Below are 19,657 nucleotides of genomic sequence, written 5' to 3' on the forward strand. Positions count from 1 at the left end.
AGGCCTGAAAATGACTTAAAACCCCCAAACATTATATATTTTCTGAATGCCAAGACCCTATAGAATTAAATGGTGGTAGTTGCAAATTTTTATGTTGCGCAATATTAGCGCAACTCCTTATTAAACCCCAACATTTAGTGAAAAATTTAATTAAATACCCCAAAACACAACAAAATACCCTTTTTTTCAAGAAATATAAAAGATGAGGATACAACGATTTAAAACGATACCCAACATGCCCAGGTTACAAATTGCGTGCGTCCGTGAAACGACGAAAAACTGCAGTACCCCAAAAAGTCCATAGACGCTTTAAAAGCCCCCATAGGTCATCAATTTAGAGATACCCCAAAATATTGGCCCTAGAATTATTGCTCTCACTCCGGCGTGCGCGGCGATACCCAACATGTGTAGCGCGTTCGTCGTTTTCATACGTAGGCGCACCCGACGCGTGTTTACGTGGCGACGCACGTGCTCACGGGGGCGGGGGACTTTTAATTTTTTTTTAATTATTATTATTAGATTTATTTTAATTTAAACTTTTTTTTTACTTTACTTTGACTGCTATCACATAGGGGGGCATACAGGCCCCCCCATGTGATAGCAGATGGTGGTGACAGGTACTCTTTTTAAGGTGATGCTGGGGGTCCAAAAGACCCCCAGTGTCACCTTTACACTGGAAATAAGCTATTGAAGTTCAGATTGCACTTCAATAGCTTATAGCTGGGCTGCAGGAGCACAGAACTGACAGCCCAGGGACCGGAAGTGATGCAATCTGCATTGCTCCCGGTCCCATAGAACGGGGAGGGGATCGATGAACGGAAGTTCGTTGACCTCCTCCCCAGCTCCCCGCGGACACCAAGGAAGCTGATCCCGGGCCCGTAGGACGGGACACAGAAGCGATCTGGCGACAGGTAAGTCGCCAGAATCGCTTCTGTTGTAAAGCCGAAGGGGTTAGAGAATCTTTAATTGGGTTTTCATTTGAGCTTCCATCTTTGCTTGAAAAAAATTGCTCTGAGCTTCCATTTGGGCTTCCATTGCTGCTTCTTTTCTAACAAAGGAGCGTCACACTTTATTTGTTTTCAGATTAGCGCGGGCCTCTATTAACTTGCCCCTTTTATTGAACTTTTGAAGCGATAGGATCTAGAAGAAGGTGCTCTGTGCTTGGTTGATGTGGATATGTGAGGTCTGGTCTCCTGCAGTTGAGCAGTGCGTTCTGCCTTATCTTTAGCAACTTGCACAAAGAGATCTCTTTGTTGGTTTAGTGCATCAGTCTTGGTTAGTTCTGCTGAAGAGTTATCTATATTAGAGTCCTTTTAAGAAAACTGTGTATTGTGCAGGTGGTCGCTGGTGACATTCATAGACTTTAGATAGGTGATCTATAGAGTCTCTTAAATCAGCTAGTTGATCATTAAAACTTGGCAAAACTGACATGCAGTGTGAAGTTCTGTCCCATAGGTCTGACAGATTGCTGGAGAACTCATCTCTAGTGGTTTCATAGTTTTCTCTGAGTTTCTGTGTCGGATTTATTGTGCGTTTGGATTTTACACTCTGCTCAGCAATATCTGCAGAATCTGCTCCCTGTACATCTGTGTGGTCAGAAGCATGATGTATCTGCGTTGGTTCAGCGATAATGGAGTGCTCAGAGCCTTTTCTAGACATTTTTCATGTTTTCGCAAAAACTGGTTACTGTCTCTATAAGAAGATAAACAGCAGCTTAGACAGGTGGGGTAACACAGTTCAATGCAGAGAAACAGACTTCAATATTTACAGGTGAAGTGCACTAAGCTTGTGCGACCATGTGCTTTCACAAGATGGCGAATGGGACTGAGCTTGATTTCAGATTAGGCACACAGATATATATACACACATGCTGTAATAATTCTACCATGTTTTTGACTATTCTGACTCCAACTGTTGTATTAGTGATTTATCCATTGCTGAGACCTCTATGCCTGGATTGCAGATGCAATCACCACGGACTGTCTTTATCAGATAGCTGAACTTACAAAATATCTTTTACATCCATGACGATCTTTATTGACTGCAGCAGGTTACAGCAAACAGGATGCAGCAGATGATTGAAAAGACGGTATTTGCAGGTCAATAGATGGTAATGTTTCCCCCATGCGAGCATATTCACATGTGGCCATGAGACAAGCAGCCATTTTGATGCCATAATGACAATGTGAAGAAGAAAGGAAGTACATCACACACAAGGGGAGGGAATACAGAAAAAGGTGGTGCAATAACCAAAATGCCCACAAAATGGCAGCACATGAGTCAGCTATGGTACTGGTCATAATACATTGCGTAATGAAAATTAACTATATAAATGCTCAATTCACAGTAATATAGATATTAACCATGACTATGCATTGTCATATTTTCATATGTAGCACCCTGCTAAAAAGGAGTGCCAAAATATATCTGTAGTCTATGTTCAGTTCAATTATTACAAAGCAATCTGTGAAGCTGTGTCTGCCTGTTGCTGGGTGTGGTACCACACAGAGCAGAACAGCCAATAAGGATTGCTCTGGGCATTTATGTCTCCCAGCCTATCACTGTAGGGCAGTAGCAGTGATGCATGCTGGGAGAAGATATACATGTTCAGTGTGGCTGATGTAACGGTCTCTTCCCTCCCCCAGGGCCTTCCTGGGGGCAGGATGCCTGCTTCTGAGAGACAGAATGGGCTAGGCCTAAGCCTGGGGGTTAAGCCTGGACACTGGACCCTAAGTCTGGAGGCCCAGTGGTCAGCCACTCATGTTGGAGTTGAACATGGACAAGAACCTTGAAAGTACTGCTTGCCAGAAGTTCTCCACACAGATTTCCGGTACGGCTTAAAGGTCCAAATCTGTGATGGCAGCAGTTACTATGCTCTATTTCTAAGAAAAGGAGTCTATCTCATCCTGGATGTACCTGACCCTCTCCCTCTCTTCCTGGAGTTCGGCATTAAAAGAGATTCTGCTTGATCTACTGTCTGGACTTCACTTTGTCGGTAGCCACTGGAGGTGGTAGGTGCTTTTGGGGCAGCCATGTTCTTAGTAATCCCTAGACAGGCTATTGGAAGACCCGATCATTCAGCGGCTCCTTTGGGGGTGAGCGCTACACATACAGGTAAAACTCGGAAAATTAGAATATTGTACAAAAGTTCATTTATTTCACTAATGCAACTTGGCCGTCTACCAGGAGATTTTGGAACACTTCATGCTTTCTTCCGCAGACTAGCTCTATGGGGATGCTGACTTCATTTTCCAGCAGGACTTGGCACCTGCCCACACTGCCAAAATTTTCTGAGATTGTGGATCTGGGTTTTCATGAGCTGTAAGCCATAATCATCACAATTATGACAAATCACGGCTCGAACTATCTTGCTTTGCATGTAATGAGTCTATCTCATATATTAGTTTCACCTTTTAAGTTGCATTAGTGAAATAAATGAACTTTTGCATGATATTCTAATTTTTTGAGTTTCACCTGTACAATAGATGTAACAGCACATGCTCTATCTTTCCTGTGTCAGGCACCAGTTCACCCCTAGAAGATTGCTTTCCGTTTGTTTGGATGTGGAAAAGGAATGCTGGACTTTAACTTTCTGACATGCTTTTTTTTAGGCAGACTGATTCCCTTTTTGTTATCTTGGAAGGTCCTTAAAAAGGTTCTTCGACCTCAAGATCCACTGCATCTCAGTGGGTTTGTTAATTTATTTGCACAGACCTATCAATTGTGAGATTAAGTGCTTCTTTCTCCAATTTAAGACTAATCTGCTATGGCAGTCAGTGTTTCTTAGGCTTTTCTAAATCAGGCCTCGGTGTCGCAGGTTGAAAGGCTGCAACCTGCCCTTCTATACATACTTTCTTTAAGTTTTACAAGGTTGGATGTGTCTGATCAGCAGATGCTAGCTTTTGTCAAAGATTTCTGTAAGTAGCTACGGTATTTGATTTTCTTTGCTTTCCTTATTTTTCCTGTTAGGCTGGTCACCTGTGTTGTTGGGTGTGCCCATCCCTCAGTTTGTACTGCTTTTAGATTCCCCTAGCTTCCAGACTATCATGTCTTGAGCTTTTAGAGATGAACCGAAATTGAATTTTCAGGCTGAAACCATTTTTTTTTCTCTAAGCTTTTTAAAATTATTGTGTGTTTGTTTTTTTTAAATGCATTTCCCAATAAACAAGAAGAGAAAATAGCACATACTGGGGGGAATTTATCATAGCAATTGCGAGTGTTTGAACTTGCACGGAATATATTTGCACCAGATTTATCAAACTAGTGTAATGCTGTTGATAAATGAGGTTTAATAGACTCCAGGAAAAAAGACTTCTAACTCCAGACAAAAAGCTTAACTGTCGCATCTTGAAGAAGTGGTCACGGGAACTTCTTAAGTTGTGATTGTTTTCTTAGGTGATGCTCCAGTTTCATACAGCCCAGAACAAGTGCAGATGCAAACAGGTGCAAAAAACATGCAGTTGAAAAAGTAGTGCAAGCACTGAAGAAAGCAGGTGCAAAACACATGCAAAAAAACATGTGCAGTTGGAAAAGTAGTGCAAGCTTTGGGCAAAACGCGTGCAGTTGGAAAAGTAGTGCAAGCTCAGGTGAAAACATGAGCACATGTTAAAAGACAGATTAGCACATAAAAAAATGATCTAAGAGGCTAAAACTGTTGTAATTGCTTTGATAAATTCCCCCAACTGTGTTTTAACTTGAGCAGCTGTGGAACCTTGAAGTCTGTAAGTAAAGTGCGCTCAACATATGCACAGCTTCACAGATGCACTAAACAACTCATATGGATAGATGCTTATATATGGCCATTTTGTGGTCAAAGCTGTTTTTTATTAGAATACAGTCTGTTAGTAACCTGCAATGTTTCAGAGGGACCAAAGGGTTATTTTTCACTTACTGACCCTGCAGACAATAGCCCTGCATATGCTATATGTAAATAGGCTAATACATGCTGCTAAATTTGTTTTAGAGTCCTGGACAATATTATTTCAAACCAATGATGAAAGAATTTCGCTTCGAGCCTTCCTCCCAGATGATAGAGGCACAAGAGGGTCAACATTTAAAGATTAGAATCACAGGCCACAGGACAGCTTACAGGTATGCTTTCAAATTAACACTTTTACTATTGATAAGTGCATGCAAGACACCCTGTTAAAGATCTTCCCTAGGCCTACCTTGAAAAAGTATTCATACAATTGGAAGTTGTTTAGTTAAATCGGTATGTCAATAAAATATTCTTATTGAAACTGTAAGTAGCTAAAAGGCCTATAAGATCTCATACCTGTGCAAGTCATTTTAAGATAGCTTAGTTCCTAGTCTTTACACTAGTGCATGTTTCAGGCTACCTGTTGAGGTCCGGAGGCAATTTCACTTTTGCACTGATACTGATTTTATTGTGCTTTATCAAATGAATTGTGTATTTTTATCGGTTTAATATTGATTTGATAAACATTTGCGCAATTATCGCAGGGCCTACAAATTTAGTAGCACCATATTTTTATTTTAACGGGCCTGTGCTTTCAGAAAATATTTTTTTGGGGGGTCTTTCACAAACGCCAGCAACGCAGCAGTAGAGCATCAAAGCAATAAGAAACATTTAAAAAATGGCATGGCCAGCTGAGGTTAAAAGCATTCCGGAGGGCTTGGCAGCGGAAAGGTTAAGGGTATTAACTGTTTAATAATATACAGTGGGGGGAATTTATCAAAACTGGAGCAGACAGAATCTGGAGCAGTTGCCCGTGGCAACCAATCAGCATCTCTTCAGTTTGCTCAGGTAAGATTTGAAAATGAGACAGAGAAGCTGGCTGGTTGTAGTGCAAATCTGCTCCAGATTTTGTGTTCTCCAGTTTTGATAAATTCCTCCCAGTATATTTTTCATCTGTATTCTGCCTTTAACCACTGTCGGAAAAACGAATGTAAATTCCAACGTCCAATAGAGGAACCATATTGACAGGTAAACTAAAATGTATTTTCCTTACTGTCCATTCAGGGACACAGCTCTGAAGAATTATGAGACATAGTTTATGCTGCTGCCTTCAGGAGAAATGTCCACTGGAAAATAAATTAAAGCCCGTCCCTTTTAAGGCAATAACCTTTTTCCATCTCACACCTGCCAGTTTAGATTTGTTTCCTTAGGAAAATTGATGTCTCGTTTTCTTTTTTTCTTTTTTGTTTTGTTTGTTGGGATTCTACTATCAAGAGCTGCTACCTGATTCATGCCGGATAATCTTGAATCCTGGAAGTTTCTCCTTGCTAGTCAACAAAACTGAGAGATTCATGCCGGATAAGTTAAATCCTGGAGGTTTCCCTAATTGTCAGTGAGCAGGTCATTTCTAGTCTCAGTACTGATGATTCGTCCTGTGGTGGTCTGGAGTTCCCATGGTCATCTCTTCATTTAAAGAGCACAGGCCTTTTCAGCCACCATGCTGTGGATACTTCCTGTAGTGGTCCTGTGTTTTGTATATGGTGAGGTATTTCAGCTACCACTTCTGAGGTCAGGACAGTTTTGTCTGGGTATCCCTATTTATGTATTCCTCTCTTTTATTCAGAGTCAAAGAACCATTTGGCTTAAGTGTTAGTCAGCAGAGCATCAATATGAGAAGGGCATTTTATATTTACCCTATGTGGGAGACCATCTTTTCAACTCATCGCTGGATTAAATTAAATAAGATATATAGAGGTTTTTAGTTCCAAAAGCAGCAGTCTCCTTCCTCTGCTAGACAGTCAGGTTCTTCCAGTCTCCCCTGGCATTCCAAGGGGACTCCAAACCCACTGACATGTCTTGTTTCACAATGAAGGGTCAGCCTACGCCTGTTTTTCGGGTTGGGGGTGTCTGATGGCCTTTGCAAAAATCTGGGAAGCAAGCATATTGTATGCTTAGTTTCAGAAGGTAGTTTACGGTTACAAAATAGAATTTTAACTTTTTCCTTTGAGTTTCTTTGCATTTCACCTTTCTCCGCAGTGTTGGGTGGACCTATTGGCCATCCAGGGATTGTTAGATAAGGGAGTTATTGTTCTAGTTCTTTAGCAGAACGTTTTCTAGGATTTTACTCAAACCGTTTTACTGTTCCAAAGCCCAAAGGGAGTTTTGTCCCATCCTGGATTTAATGGCTCTCAACTCTTTTGTTCAAACTCACAAGGTTGAATGGAATCTGTTCAGTTTCCTCGCTTTATCTAGAAGATTTCTTGGTTTCCATCAACATTAAGGACACGTTTACATGTTCTTATCTTTCTGGGTCATTGATGTTTCCTTCACTTTGCGGTAGGAGAACTCCATTATAAATTTGTAGCCCCTCCCTGTGGTCTGGCCTTGGCTCCAAGGGCTTTCACCAAAGTCCACACTCTGATTCTGGGTCTTCTTTGTCAAAAGGGCATTCTGATTATCAGATACTTAGACAATATTTTGCTTCTTCTCTGACTTTGGAAACCAATGTGTCCACTGTACTAAGAACCTTACAGTACTTCAGATGGGTTCTGAACATCGAGAAATTGTCTTTGATTCCATCGCATTGCCTGGAGTACTTGGAGTCTTCTTTTCGTGCATCTCTGGCCAAGGTCTTTCTTCCCTGGACAATTTAACCAAGTTGGAGAGTCAAATTCGTCTGACTTGTTCTCATCAACAATCCTCCCTGAGGTCCTGAATGCAAGTTCTGGACCTAATGGTGTCCCCTTTTGAAGCATTTCCATTTTCGGCTTCACTCCTGAATTCTTCGCTATTCGCTATTTTCTCCATCGAGGGACAAAGCTCCCTCTCCTCATTTCCTTTTAAACTGCTTCCTACAACTGGGAGGTGGGAAGGGTTATTGCTGTAAAGTGACGGGCTTTAATTTTTTGCCTAGCGTCCATTTCTCTTGAAGGCAGCATAACCTACATCTCATAATTCTTCAGAGCTGTGTCCCTCTGAGAAAATAATTTTATGTTAGGAACAAAATCCTATTTTTCTGAGCACTTCTTTTGTCTTACCATTGCAATGTGTATGTAAAAATAAGTTATGTGACATTTTTACATGTTTACTGCTCCAAACAAATCATTTGTGTATCGTACAGTATAGGACATAAGCAGATTCAGAGACTGGGTAATATACAGGCATCAGGTGATTAGATGCTGGCCAGAGCTGTGAGGACCCTCATAATTGCGCCCACTCCCAAAAATCATCAGTCTTGTTTTTTTGCTAGTGTCCTTAGGATCCAGGTGTTATGCAGGCATCATACAGATGCTGACAAATTCCGTGTGTCTACTTCCCGAATGGCCGGACCTTCTGTCTCAAGACCTGATACTCCACCCTGATTCCTGGTCCGCTGACTGTGATGGTTTGACTGTTGAAGCCAAAGGTCTGAGGGATAGAGGTCTGACTGAATCTTATTCCTGTGCTTTCACAGGCCATGAAGTCCCCCTCTCACAAGGTATACCAATCGCACCTGAAGGGCTTACTTTGTGAACAACGGAATCAGCATCCATGGGACGTATTTTGGCCTTTCTCCAATTGGGGATGGATCATCACTTGGTCCTGAGTACGCTCAAAGGACAGATATCATTCTTTGCTATATTATTTCAATGGCCATTGGCCTCTCATTCCTTGGTCCTTTTATACAGGGGGTCTTGTGGCTCCTCCTAGATGCCCTCTAGTTCCACCGTGGGACCTCAGTCTGGCATTTTTAAAACTCCAGTGTGCTTCCGTTCAACATATCAGAGAGATCTTTCTGACCTCTGTGGTTTTCCTTGTTGCTGTCACCTCTGCTAGGAGGATTTAAGAGCTGGCAGTACTATCGTCCAAAGGACCGTTGTTCTTCACATGGATAAGGTAATTCTCAGGTCTAGGGATTCCTTTTCACATTAGGTGTCCTTGTTTTATCCTAATGAGGTGATAATTCTTCACTCCTTTTTTGTCCTGCACCGAAACATCCTAGGAAGGTCTCCCTCCATTGCTTGGATGTGGTTCGAGCCCTCTGTGTTTATCTTTTCAGCTATGGCTGAAACAGTCTGATTGTCTTAGTCCTTCCTGAAGTACCTTTGTGGGGATTCCCTGCATCTCATTCCACCATTTCTTGGTGGATTATACAGGTCATTGTGCATGTATATTAAGGGTAGGGCTACCCCTTTTCTGTGAAGGTGCACTCTACTAGATCTGTCAGTGCCTCTTGGCCTTTTCGGCATCTGCTCTGCAGGTTTCTAAGGCTGCTCCTGGACCTCTGTTCATTGGTTAACTCAGTTCTACTAGGTTGATGTTTGAATCCTCCCCTCTATGTCCTCTATTGCTTGCTAAAAAAGCAGAGGATTTTTGAGAGTAAGAGGGGTTATATGAGGTTCCTCACAGTTCTGGCCAGCATTCAATCACCTGATGATACCTGCATATTACCCAACCATCTCTGACTTTGCCTGTGTCTTGTACTGTACTAGAAGAAACGGATTTTACTGGTCAAGTAAAAAAATCCTATTTTGCAATGCGTGTTTAAATTTCATTGCAGCGCAGTGCAACTCATTCTGAAATCCATGTGTGTATTTTGTGCAGGTTAACGCATACAATAAATGTTACAATAATAACTACAAATGCGTACTGAAATTACAATGCATGCTCTCTTAAAGGTGTAGGCAGTTAAGGCATTTAGATTTCACTTGTCAGGGACTTTACTAAATAGCGAAGTACGGAAGAAAATTATTAACCAATAAATTACAATTAGTAGTAAATAAATACAACTTGAACCTCAAATGTCCATTAATAGAACCTATTATAAAACAATGAAGGAGCCATGTTTTGTTTGCAGGAGCTTGAAAAGAATAGTGGAGAGGGTATGATGCCTGTGGTTATCAGTGAGACCTGGTGTCTTCTCTGCATAGGTCCCTACACCGAGATATATGATGTCACCAACAATGACCAAGTGATTAAAGCACACAAACTGTTTAGTGTGTGTGTGTGTGTGTGTGTGTGTATATGTATGTGTATATATATATATATATATATATATATATATATATATATATATATATATATATATATATATATATATATATATATATATATATATATATATATATATATATATATATATATATATATATATATATATATGTATATGTGTGTATATATACATACATGAATTTATCAATGTTGTCGTGTCCTCAGCATCTCTCAAACTGTTGTGTGCCTTATTTCTAGTGCACATAGCAACAGATTTAGTATCTTAGTTTATGTTTTATTCCTAAATGCCTTCATGAGAGAATAGTCTCAAAACTGTCTCTATTTTTTCTGTCTCAAAACTGTCGCAAACTTGCTGGTAACCTCTTGGATGATAGCTGAATAGCCCGAGATCCTCGGCTGACTTGAAGGTACGAGTCATCTTTGCGATAGTTTTAAGAAGTGCTCAGAAGTTCTTCTAGGATGTGCGTCTGTTTGAAGGTCTTTTACTGTCTCAAATGCTGTACACGACTACTGCGCAGTTGAAATATTATGCGAAATGTCACAAAACATGTTCAGTGAGTCGCAAAAATTAATATGTCGCAACAACACTTAAAAACAAACACAACAGACATAAAACTCCTGCGGTTTGTTAGCATTATATTTTGATATTTGCGCCTTAAAAATGTGTGTGTATATATTGATATGTGTTTTTTGTGTGTGTATCTATCTCTATCTATCTATCTATCTCTCACACACACACACACACACTGTGTATATGTATTTCTGTTTTGCAAGGAGAGTTGAGCCTTATTACATGAATGTGTTCAGTAGTCAAGTTAGTAATGGTCAGCTGTCATGTCCTTTCAGTTGTTATGGAACAGTGGCCTCTCTAAATGGTGAGCCTGAGCAAGGAGTGTCTGTGGAAGCTTTGGGACAGAGAGACTGTTCAATTTATGGTGAAGATTCAATCACTGATGAGGAGGGGAAATTCAGGCTCCGTGGCTTAAGGGTAAGTAGGAAGTTTTAAATGACAGACATCTTAGGGCTTAGTGTACTTTGATATAGACATAGAAGCAAATCAAACGTAGCATTCTTTTAGTAAAAATATGGCCGCGTTGCAAATTGTTTTATTCACAACACAATTTGTTGACTTGCAAAAAAGTTTAAAGTGGCACTAAACTCGGGAGTTACATTTTTAAAATGCATTGACGTACCTTTAACTATTAACAAAAATGTAGCTTATTTGGTATCACTCAGTTTTAGATCCTCAAACTATCTCTGAATTTGTGCTGACACTGTCCTTCCCCCTGGAGGGTGGCTACATTTGTTCGCCATGGCCCCTGTGTGCATTATAAAGTAGCCACCCCGCAACAAGGTCACTTCCCTGATGGACTACAATCTCGCATTTAGTTTACTAATTTGAATTCAGATTGTGGTCTATCAGGGGAGCAAGCTTGTCATGGTGGCTACTTTACAACACGCACACAGGCCATGGCGAACAAATGTAGCCACCCTCCAGAAGGAAGGACAGTGTCAGCAAGGACTCCAAGATGATTTGAGGATTTACAGCTGAATAATGCACAAATTGGCTACATTTTTGTTAATTGTTGAGGTACTTGAATGCATTTTTAAGATTTGACTTCTGAGTTTAGTGTCATTTTAAGTGTTGCATGGCAAAAGAAACAACTTGTTACAATTCAGTCCTTCAAAAATCCTGCACGCACATTACGGAAACAGACAAATACTCTTATGCACTAAGCCTCCATCTTATAACACCAGCAGACTGCATCATTGCATATATTTCTGTTTACATGATCTGCAAGTATGTAAAATGTAAGGCAAAATTAAAGTGACACTAAACTCAGGAGTTAAATCTTAATACATTCAAGTACCATAACTATTAACAAAAATGGATCCTATTTGTATATCATTCAGCTTTAGATCCTCAAATCATCTCTGAATTGGTGCTGACACTGTCCTTCCTTCTGGAGGGTACTTTTGTTCCCCATGGTCCCTGTGTGCTCTGTAAAGTAGCCACCGCTCCAAGCTTGCTCCTGCGATTGACTGCACTCTCATTACAAATTAGTAAACTAAACACTACATTGTAGTCCATCACTGGAGCGAGCTTGGAGCAGTGGCTACTTTACAACACAGGAAAATGTCAAGGTTCTTGTTGCACTCCTTACTGGAAATCCCAGATGATGGGGAGGGTTTTCGAAATGACTGCGGATGATACCACTGTATGCATAGAATGATTGTAAAGAATATCACCAACACTCCAAAGATCCTTATAGAATCACCAAATGTTCATTTTATTGACCAATTTGTCAAATGCAAACAAGCGCTTTCGGGACACCACAGGGTCCCTTCATCAGGCTTTGACATCGACGGTACCACGCTTGAGAGCAACCAGTCTTTCACAAATGTTTGTAGAAGCAGTCTGCATGCCTAGGTGCTTGATTTTATACCATATAACATATTTTTGAATATTTTTTTTTTTGCAGCCTGAATGTGTATACCATGTGCAACTGAAAGCTGAGGGAAATGACCATATTGAACGTGCATTACCACCCTACAGAGCCATAGAGGTGAGTTAGTGAATAGCATACAGATGACTTTTTCTTGGCGCATTCTGATATACTTAGCATTAATGATCACCCCATCATATATTTATTTCACTTCAAATTTAACAATAGAATATTGCATAGTGTCCTATATTTCTTTTTGCACAGAAATATGATGGCAAAATAAACGAATAATTAAACTACGATAAAAATTGCATGTCAAAATGATCAGAAGGTACAGTGAAAAGGACATCCACAATGAAATCTCAGTTCTTTCTGTTAAAGTGCAATCCTTTCACATTCCGAACATCCTCATGTATTGTGCTGGGTAGACTCACTGACCAGATACGCACAGGGGAGGTAGGAACGGGTGGAACAAACAACTTTTATAGGAACAGTCAAGATTTGCATATAATTTCTGCTTTATCTCTGGATCACATGACTATTGGTCCTGTATTTGCGGGGCACACTTACTCACCAATAGGAAGGCACAGAAAGTTAGATGGAATGGAACCAGCACCGCCTTTTACAGGAGAGGCCACAATTTGCATATACTGTAGCTTTAGCTGACTTTATCTCTGGATCTGTTTTTTTTTTAATGTAGTTTTCACTGGTGATAACCTATTTTTTTATAAATGTTATTGTTGTAAAATGTCAATTTCCTAGTTTTGTGATACTTTTTCAGTTAAACTGTTTGCAGGCAGCTTAAGGCCTCATTCACGCGACAAATGGTTGGCACGTACAGCTTCGTGCTGCGTGCAGGGCTGTATCGGGTAGCTACTGGGAAGGACAGGTGCTGCGTGTGATTTAGTAAGCAGCCCCTGTCCTTCTCTAGGGGACTACGTGGCCTTACGCTCCCCTCAAGTGCAGGTCCGTGCGGGTGCGTGTTTCCTGACTCGGACGCAGGCAGGATCCATCCTGTCACCCGCACGGACGTGCAGGGCGGGTGAGCGTAGGGGGGCGTACGGCTGCGTAGTCCCATAGAGAAGGACGGGGGCTGCATACTAATCACACGCAGCACCTGTCCTTTCCGTGAGCTGCCCGATATGGCCGTGCACGCAGCACGGAGCTGTACGTGCTGGCCGATTCCAGTGTGAATGAGCCCTAATACACAATTGAAGTACATATATATCATATGTGTTACCTGGCAAGAGATCTGTAACTCTGTTCAGCCAGCCTTGTGATTTGCACAACTGTAGAACAATACAGTCTGTTCTGGAAATTTTCACTCTGTGATTGGGGAATAAAGGAGCAGCAGAACACAGACTATCCTTCTGCTTTTCCCTTCTGTAAGATTAGAGACAGCACTATGCAAAGCAGTAGTACCTCACTGAGCTTTATCTTTTTCCCTGATATTATACTGTATAGCTGCACAAGCTTGCTTGATCTAATTGCCATTAAGCAAATGTCTCCAGAACTGTCTTTTTATTCAATTTGTTTTCCTAGGTTGGCAATAGTGATATTGATGAAGTTAATATTATTGCCTTCCGTCAAATCAACCAGTTTGACCTGAGTGGAAATGTAAATACTTCACCAGAGTACCTGTCTACCCTTTTGGTAAGTCCTAGACAACATTTATATTGTTCATCTGCGGGGGCTCATTCATTTTCCTGTTTTGCTGTATTTATGCAAGTTTTTTCCTCTGCCTAATTTGGTCCATTAGACAGGTTTCCACGTGCTTGCCTAAGGGCCGTGTCACACTATATCCAGTGCGTTCTGGTGCGGTTCGAGCCCTGGACGCACTGGATTGCACTGGTTCACCAATGTCTTCAGTTGTTTCGGGAATGTCCAGTGAACCAACCTGTGCTTGGTTCGTTCATCACTAGAGTTTTTTGTTAGCATTCAGAGTTTTACAAATAAATGTTTACGTACTAGCCACACTGTTTGAGGGAAGGGAGAGGTTTAAAATAATTAAGGATAAATTTCATGCAAAAAAAAAAAAAGGATGGTATGTATTGGATTTCCAAAATTCTGATGAACAAGCAGTTATAAGAATTCAAGTGGATCTTGAACTAGAAAGAAAGGTCTGCTCATGACATTAGGGCCCACTCCTTTTATAAATTGCCCTACCCTGTATGTGCTAAAACGCACCTGTGGGGTTAAAAGTACAAATATATACTTGCCTAACTTCTCGCTTCTGCTTGTGGAGCCTCAGTGAGGGTGACATCACATTCCTTCTGGCGAAATCCCAACCCTAGCTGGAAGACACTCCTACACTGTACAGGTGTGTCATCTTGCCAGATTTAGGATACTTGGAATTCCCCAAGAATCTAGCCAAAAAATTGTGACATCACCCCCTGTAGTGCAGAAACCAGGGGTATGGTATGTATGTATTGTTTCCTTTATTTTACCACATGGGGCCTTGAGCTAATGAGCTGACTTAGCAAGGTCCGCTTTAATCTTGGGCTAATATATCTCCTAGCTGAGGGTTCATAGTTAGGCTATACAGAATGTCTTTGACACCTCTGAAAAGTCTTTAATAAAGTGGTTTATTAATTTTTTTTATTATTTTACGACAGTTGATGCTTTCTTCAATGCGTTACATGGACAATGAGAATATTTTTCACAGTGTCAATGGAGGTTTGGGGAAGGGGGGTGCACAAGGTTTATTTGACCTGTGCTAGCCCTTAGTACTCTTGATTTAAACCAGTGACTCTCTTCAGAACTGCCATTGATGCTGCTTGGTTAGTCATGGCAGGGAGATGCATGTCTTCAAAGCGGACCTTTGCACTCAAAAGTCAAATTCTACCAATGCATCCCTCTATGTATGATGATTCATAATAACAGACATGTCAGGTGTAAAATGCTGTGATTTTGAAATACACTTGCAGAGCATTCACTTCCTGCTTTGAAAGGGAAAAATTACTTCAGTTTGCCAAAGCATTGCATGCTGGGAAGGTTTCATCAGCAGAGCATTGCTGGGAAATCTCATCTCAGTGAAAGGCATTTTCCTCCCCTGAGATGACATGTATGGTCACATGTCTAGTCACATGTGCCAATTTTCAGGAAGTAAAAGGAGAACTAGTAACCTGCCCTTAGTTAACATGACCACTGTCAGACTGGGGAGGTAAAGAGAAATAAGGTATGCAAAGAATACAAAGCCTGCAATTATATAGAAGTATGTGTTTGTAGATTGTCATCACTAAACATTTCTAAAGGTGTGTTTGTTGTTATTTTAAAGATCTGGGTAAAGGTCCACTTTAAAGCAAACTAGTATCTTTCATTTAGAACATTTTGTTTTCTTTTTAGCCTAAAACGTGATAGTCTTTAAACCTAGGTATAATGCAAATCCATTCCTTGCAAAGAGGATAACCTTAAATCTAAGGGTAATTTTGTAACTATAAGAGGCAAGGCAGGAATAGGAATAGATCCAGCTTGTAATAGGCAAAAAAATCAGATGTACAAAGGAATGGTGCTGAATTCCAACAACAGAGATACCCCCCAGAAGGATATCATAAAATGTATGCTAATGTAAAGATCATTTCAAGAATCGACACAAGGGGGAAATCTCGGTCTGTAAACAAGAACTTAACATTTCTTACAGACAATCATAAGTTTGAACTGCATTTGATTATTCTTTGCATTGCTCAGTGACCTTAAGTAATCTTGAATTCTTGGTAAATTAGATCAGTGTTTACTGAAGGCATACAACCAAATAACGTTACTTATGCCCTTAATTAGTTTACTTATGTCCTGCTTTGCAGGCTTTCAGCAGCGTTTTGGAGGCTGTTGTTGTAGATATGTGGAGGCATCTCAAGGTGCCTGAACTTTATACGCAAGTAAAGAAAATGAGATAAAAAGCACTTTTTGTACTCCTAACATGTTCTCTCTTTTCTCTGATGGTGATATAGATATCTGAAGACTTAACATTTTTGAATTTTGCTTGTGTTATTTCTCTATACAGGTAAAGCTTTATGAGAGTGACAATTTGGACAACCCCATACAGTCTGTGTCCCTGGGTCAGTCCCTTTTCTTCCATTTTCCCCCTCTGCTCCGAGATGGAGAGGTAAACCTTTTTCTCTTCACTTGTAACTACTACTAACTACCTGGAGATAGAACATATACTAGCAGTATAACAAGTTTACCTTGCCCATGATAAAAGGTACATTCCTGAGTAAAGATTATGAACTTCCAATTCAACTTTTTATATTCTTCTTTGGAAGTTTGTCTAGTAATATAGGTTACTGTTTAATAATAAACAGACAAAGACAAAGCCGCGCTCTTGAGCGACTGTGGCGGAGAACTAGGTCTCTGCAAGACTTTACCCTGTACAAAGCTGCCCTGATAAAATATAACTCCTCCCTCCGTGCTGCCAAACAAACTTATTTTGTCACTCTCATTAACACACTCTCATCCAGACCTCGTCAACTCTTTTCTACCTTCAAGTCTCTACTATGTCCTCCACCACCACCACCCACTAACTCACTCACTGCCCAGGACATTGCCATTCATTTCAAAAACAAAATAGATACCATTCGAGATCAGATCGCCACTGTCCAATCAACTGCTCCTTTTATTATAGTACCTGATCCTCCATCACACTTGTTAGGTGGTTTGAAACACCCCATGGCTCCTTGTATACGCGGAGTCTTTATTAGTAAGTTTGCCCTTACTATCCTGGCACTGCTTATACTGCATCATGATATTGGTGCAAAATGTTTATCTTGGTATTTCTGGGACCAAGAAACTTCAAATATTTATCACTTATATATTTAACACTGCATGTTATATTTCAGTGCATGTTTATTGCCTGAAAAAAATTACTTTATACCTGCAAAAGGAATTTTAAGTATATTGCTTACTCCTAACCCCAACCCTAAATTTCTACTTAACCCTTAATCTACAACTAAAAAGCCCCCTATGTGATAGCTAGAAAACAATGACCGATCCTCTTTGTCACCTTGGGACCCCCAAAGAAGCTGCTGAAGCAGAGATCTGCTTCACCAGCTTCTTTTCTGGCTCTCAGCCAGAGAAATGACAGCAATAGGCGGAAGTGATGTAATATACATCACTTCCGCTTTTAGAGAGAGGAGGAGGAGAGATCAGCGGTGGGGGGAATGCGTTTGGCTTTTTGGCTGCAATTCTTCCATGAAGACCACTTTAGGCCGGACAGTAGATGGGTCGACCTGGGTCCCACTGCTTCTTCAAAAGAACTTGATCAGCACGTCTTGAAACCCCAGTCTGCTTTGAAATATTTGCCTGAGAGATACCTTGTTGATGCAGTATAACTACCTTGTGTCTTGTTGCTGTGCTCAGTCTTGCTATGGTTTATGACCTGTGATCTGAAACTGTCTTCCAAAACCTCACCTTAGTAATAGCGTTTGATTGTTCCTCACTTAGTTTTAAGCCTCCTACACAGCTATTTCGGTTTCAGTTATTGACTGTCTTTCAGCCTACATATGAAATTGATAATCATTGGCATCTTCTTGGTATAACTGGTTAATCATACACCTGATCAATCCTACAAAATCCCTGACTTTGTGCAAGGGTAAGAATTGATGCTGGTTTGAAGCCAAAGGGTGGTCACACCAAATATTGATTTCATTTAGATGTTTTTTCTGTTTACTGCATTTTGTAAATTGATAATAAACAATAAAAATATATATATTTTTGAAAGCATTCTTGCTTTACAGCATGTTTTCACACCTGCTTAAAACTTTTGCACAGTACTGTACTTCTAGAGTCTATCCCATTTTCTGAGTCTGCGCTAGTTTTGTTGGGTGTGGCCGGTTTCCCTGCTCTCTGCTGAGGATATTACTACAGTCATGCAAGTTTATGACCCAAATCACCCAGTTTTTGCTGACAACATGTACAATGAGAATTAGGAATAGCCTGTAGGTAGGAGTCCATTAAAAACCACAAGTCATTTTTTTTTTCCAAGCCCTGATAAAGGGGGATTTGTTGGTCCCTAGAATTCATTGGCTACTGTTTGTCTTTTATGTTGTCCAGATCACTTTCAGCAGTAAAGGTTTGTGGACTCCCAAGTTTGATAGTTAGGCACCGCTCCAAGCTTGACTACAATCTCATGTTTAGTTTACTAATTTGTATAGAGATTGTAGTCCATCATGGGCGCAAGCTTGGAGCAGTGGCTACTATACAACACACCCAGGGGGAAATGGGGAACAAAAGTAGCCACCCTCCAGAAGGGAAGACCGTGTCAGCACCAATTCAGAGATGATTTGAGGATCTACAGCCGAGTGATGCAAATAAAATACATTTCTGTTATTAGTAAAGGTACTTAAATGTTTTTTTATGATTTAACTGCTGAGTTTAGTGCCACTTTAAGAATAATGACACAGCCTCCTAAATGCTTATAATCAGTAAATATTAATAAAAGGCAATGTGTGTTATTTTATATCGGTTATTTTAAATGTAAATTAGAAATACCTCTCCCTTACTCATGTCTTTGTAACCTACAGCATTTGCTTTCCATTTTTATCTCTCTCTGTTATTGTTTTTGTTTTCTCTCTGTTTACAGACTTATGTTGTACAGCTGGATTCCACTCTACCTAAATCCCAGTATGACTACACTTTGCCTCAGATATCCTTCAGCACTCAAGGATACCACAAACACATCACTCTGATATTTAATCCTACGGTTAGTCGAACACTGTTATACATTTATACTCTTTTCTTGAGAAGCTGTTGCATGTTGATATTCTTGACAAACAGTCCTATTTAAGACGGAAACAAATGTGTGTGCTAGTATATGTTTTTTTGCTGTAGTTCTCTTTACTTTATTTTCTATAAGATAAGCCTCTCTTTACTGATTTTGAAGTAGCCAGCATCCATTCCCAGATGGGTTGGAGCAACTATGTTTTCTGTTGGTTGGTGGATTACATTGCTTTGATAAACAGGAGCGAAGGCACCAGTGTAAAAATATCTGTTCACCTACTTTCCCTTAGGATGCCCAGGCTCACTTTGACACCTTGTTTCCTTCATAAGGCTCCATGGTGAGAGCCAGTTTGGTTACTACTTCCAATAACATGGCTACTTCAGCACTTGCGATCCAGCACATGTGTAGCTTTGGACTAGGGATGTACCGATACTAGTATTTGCTGCAATATCTACACCAGATATTACAACTTCCTGTCAGAGGGAGATTTCCCCTGACTGGCAGTTCCGCAAGGGAACATGGAGCCAGCTTCCCAGCCAATCAGCATGGCCATTACCCGCCACCCAGCTTCCTGATGGGCCCGGGAAG

General features: G+C 40.5%; 1 protein-coding gene across 1 annotated transcript in view; it reads left to right on the plus strand.

The window, feature by feature from the left end:
• The window catches only part of LOC108798330 (nodal modulator 3-like), a 90,130-nt gene that overhangs the window by 67,314 nt on the left and 3,159 nt on the right, over positions 1 to 19,657 (plus strand). The window contains exons 24-29 of the mRNA XM_018570069.1: positions 4,964 to 5,091; positions 10,757 to 10,898; positions 12,394 to 12,477; positions 13,900 to 14,010; positions 16,358 to 16,459; positions 18,932 to 19,051. Coding sequence (XP_018425571.1) covers positions 4,964 to 5,091; positions 10,757 to 10,898; positions 12,394 to 12,477; positions 13,900 to 14,010; positions 16,358 to 16,459; positions 18,932 to 19,051 — 687 coding nt within the window. The remainder of the gene's footprint in view (positions 1 to 4,963; positions 5,092 to 10,756; positions 10,899 to 12,393; positions 12,478 to 13,899; positions 14,011 to 16,357; positions 16,460 to 18,931; positions 19,052 to 19,657) is intronic.

Source organism: Nanorana parkeri, unplaced genomic scaffold (assembly GCF_000935625.1).
Source record: "Nanorana parkeri isolate BGI_ZX_2015 unplaced genomic scaffold, ASM93562v1 scaffold1451, whole genome shotgun sequence".
In the NCBI taxonomy this organism is placed as follows: domain Eukaryota; kingdom Metazoa; phylum Chordata; class Amphibia; order Anura; family Dicroglossidae; genus Nanorana; species Nanorana parkeri.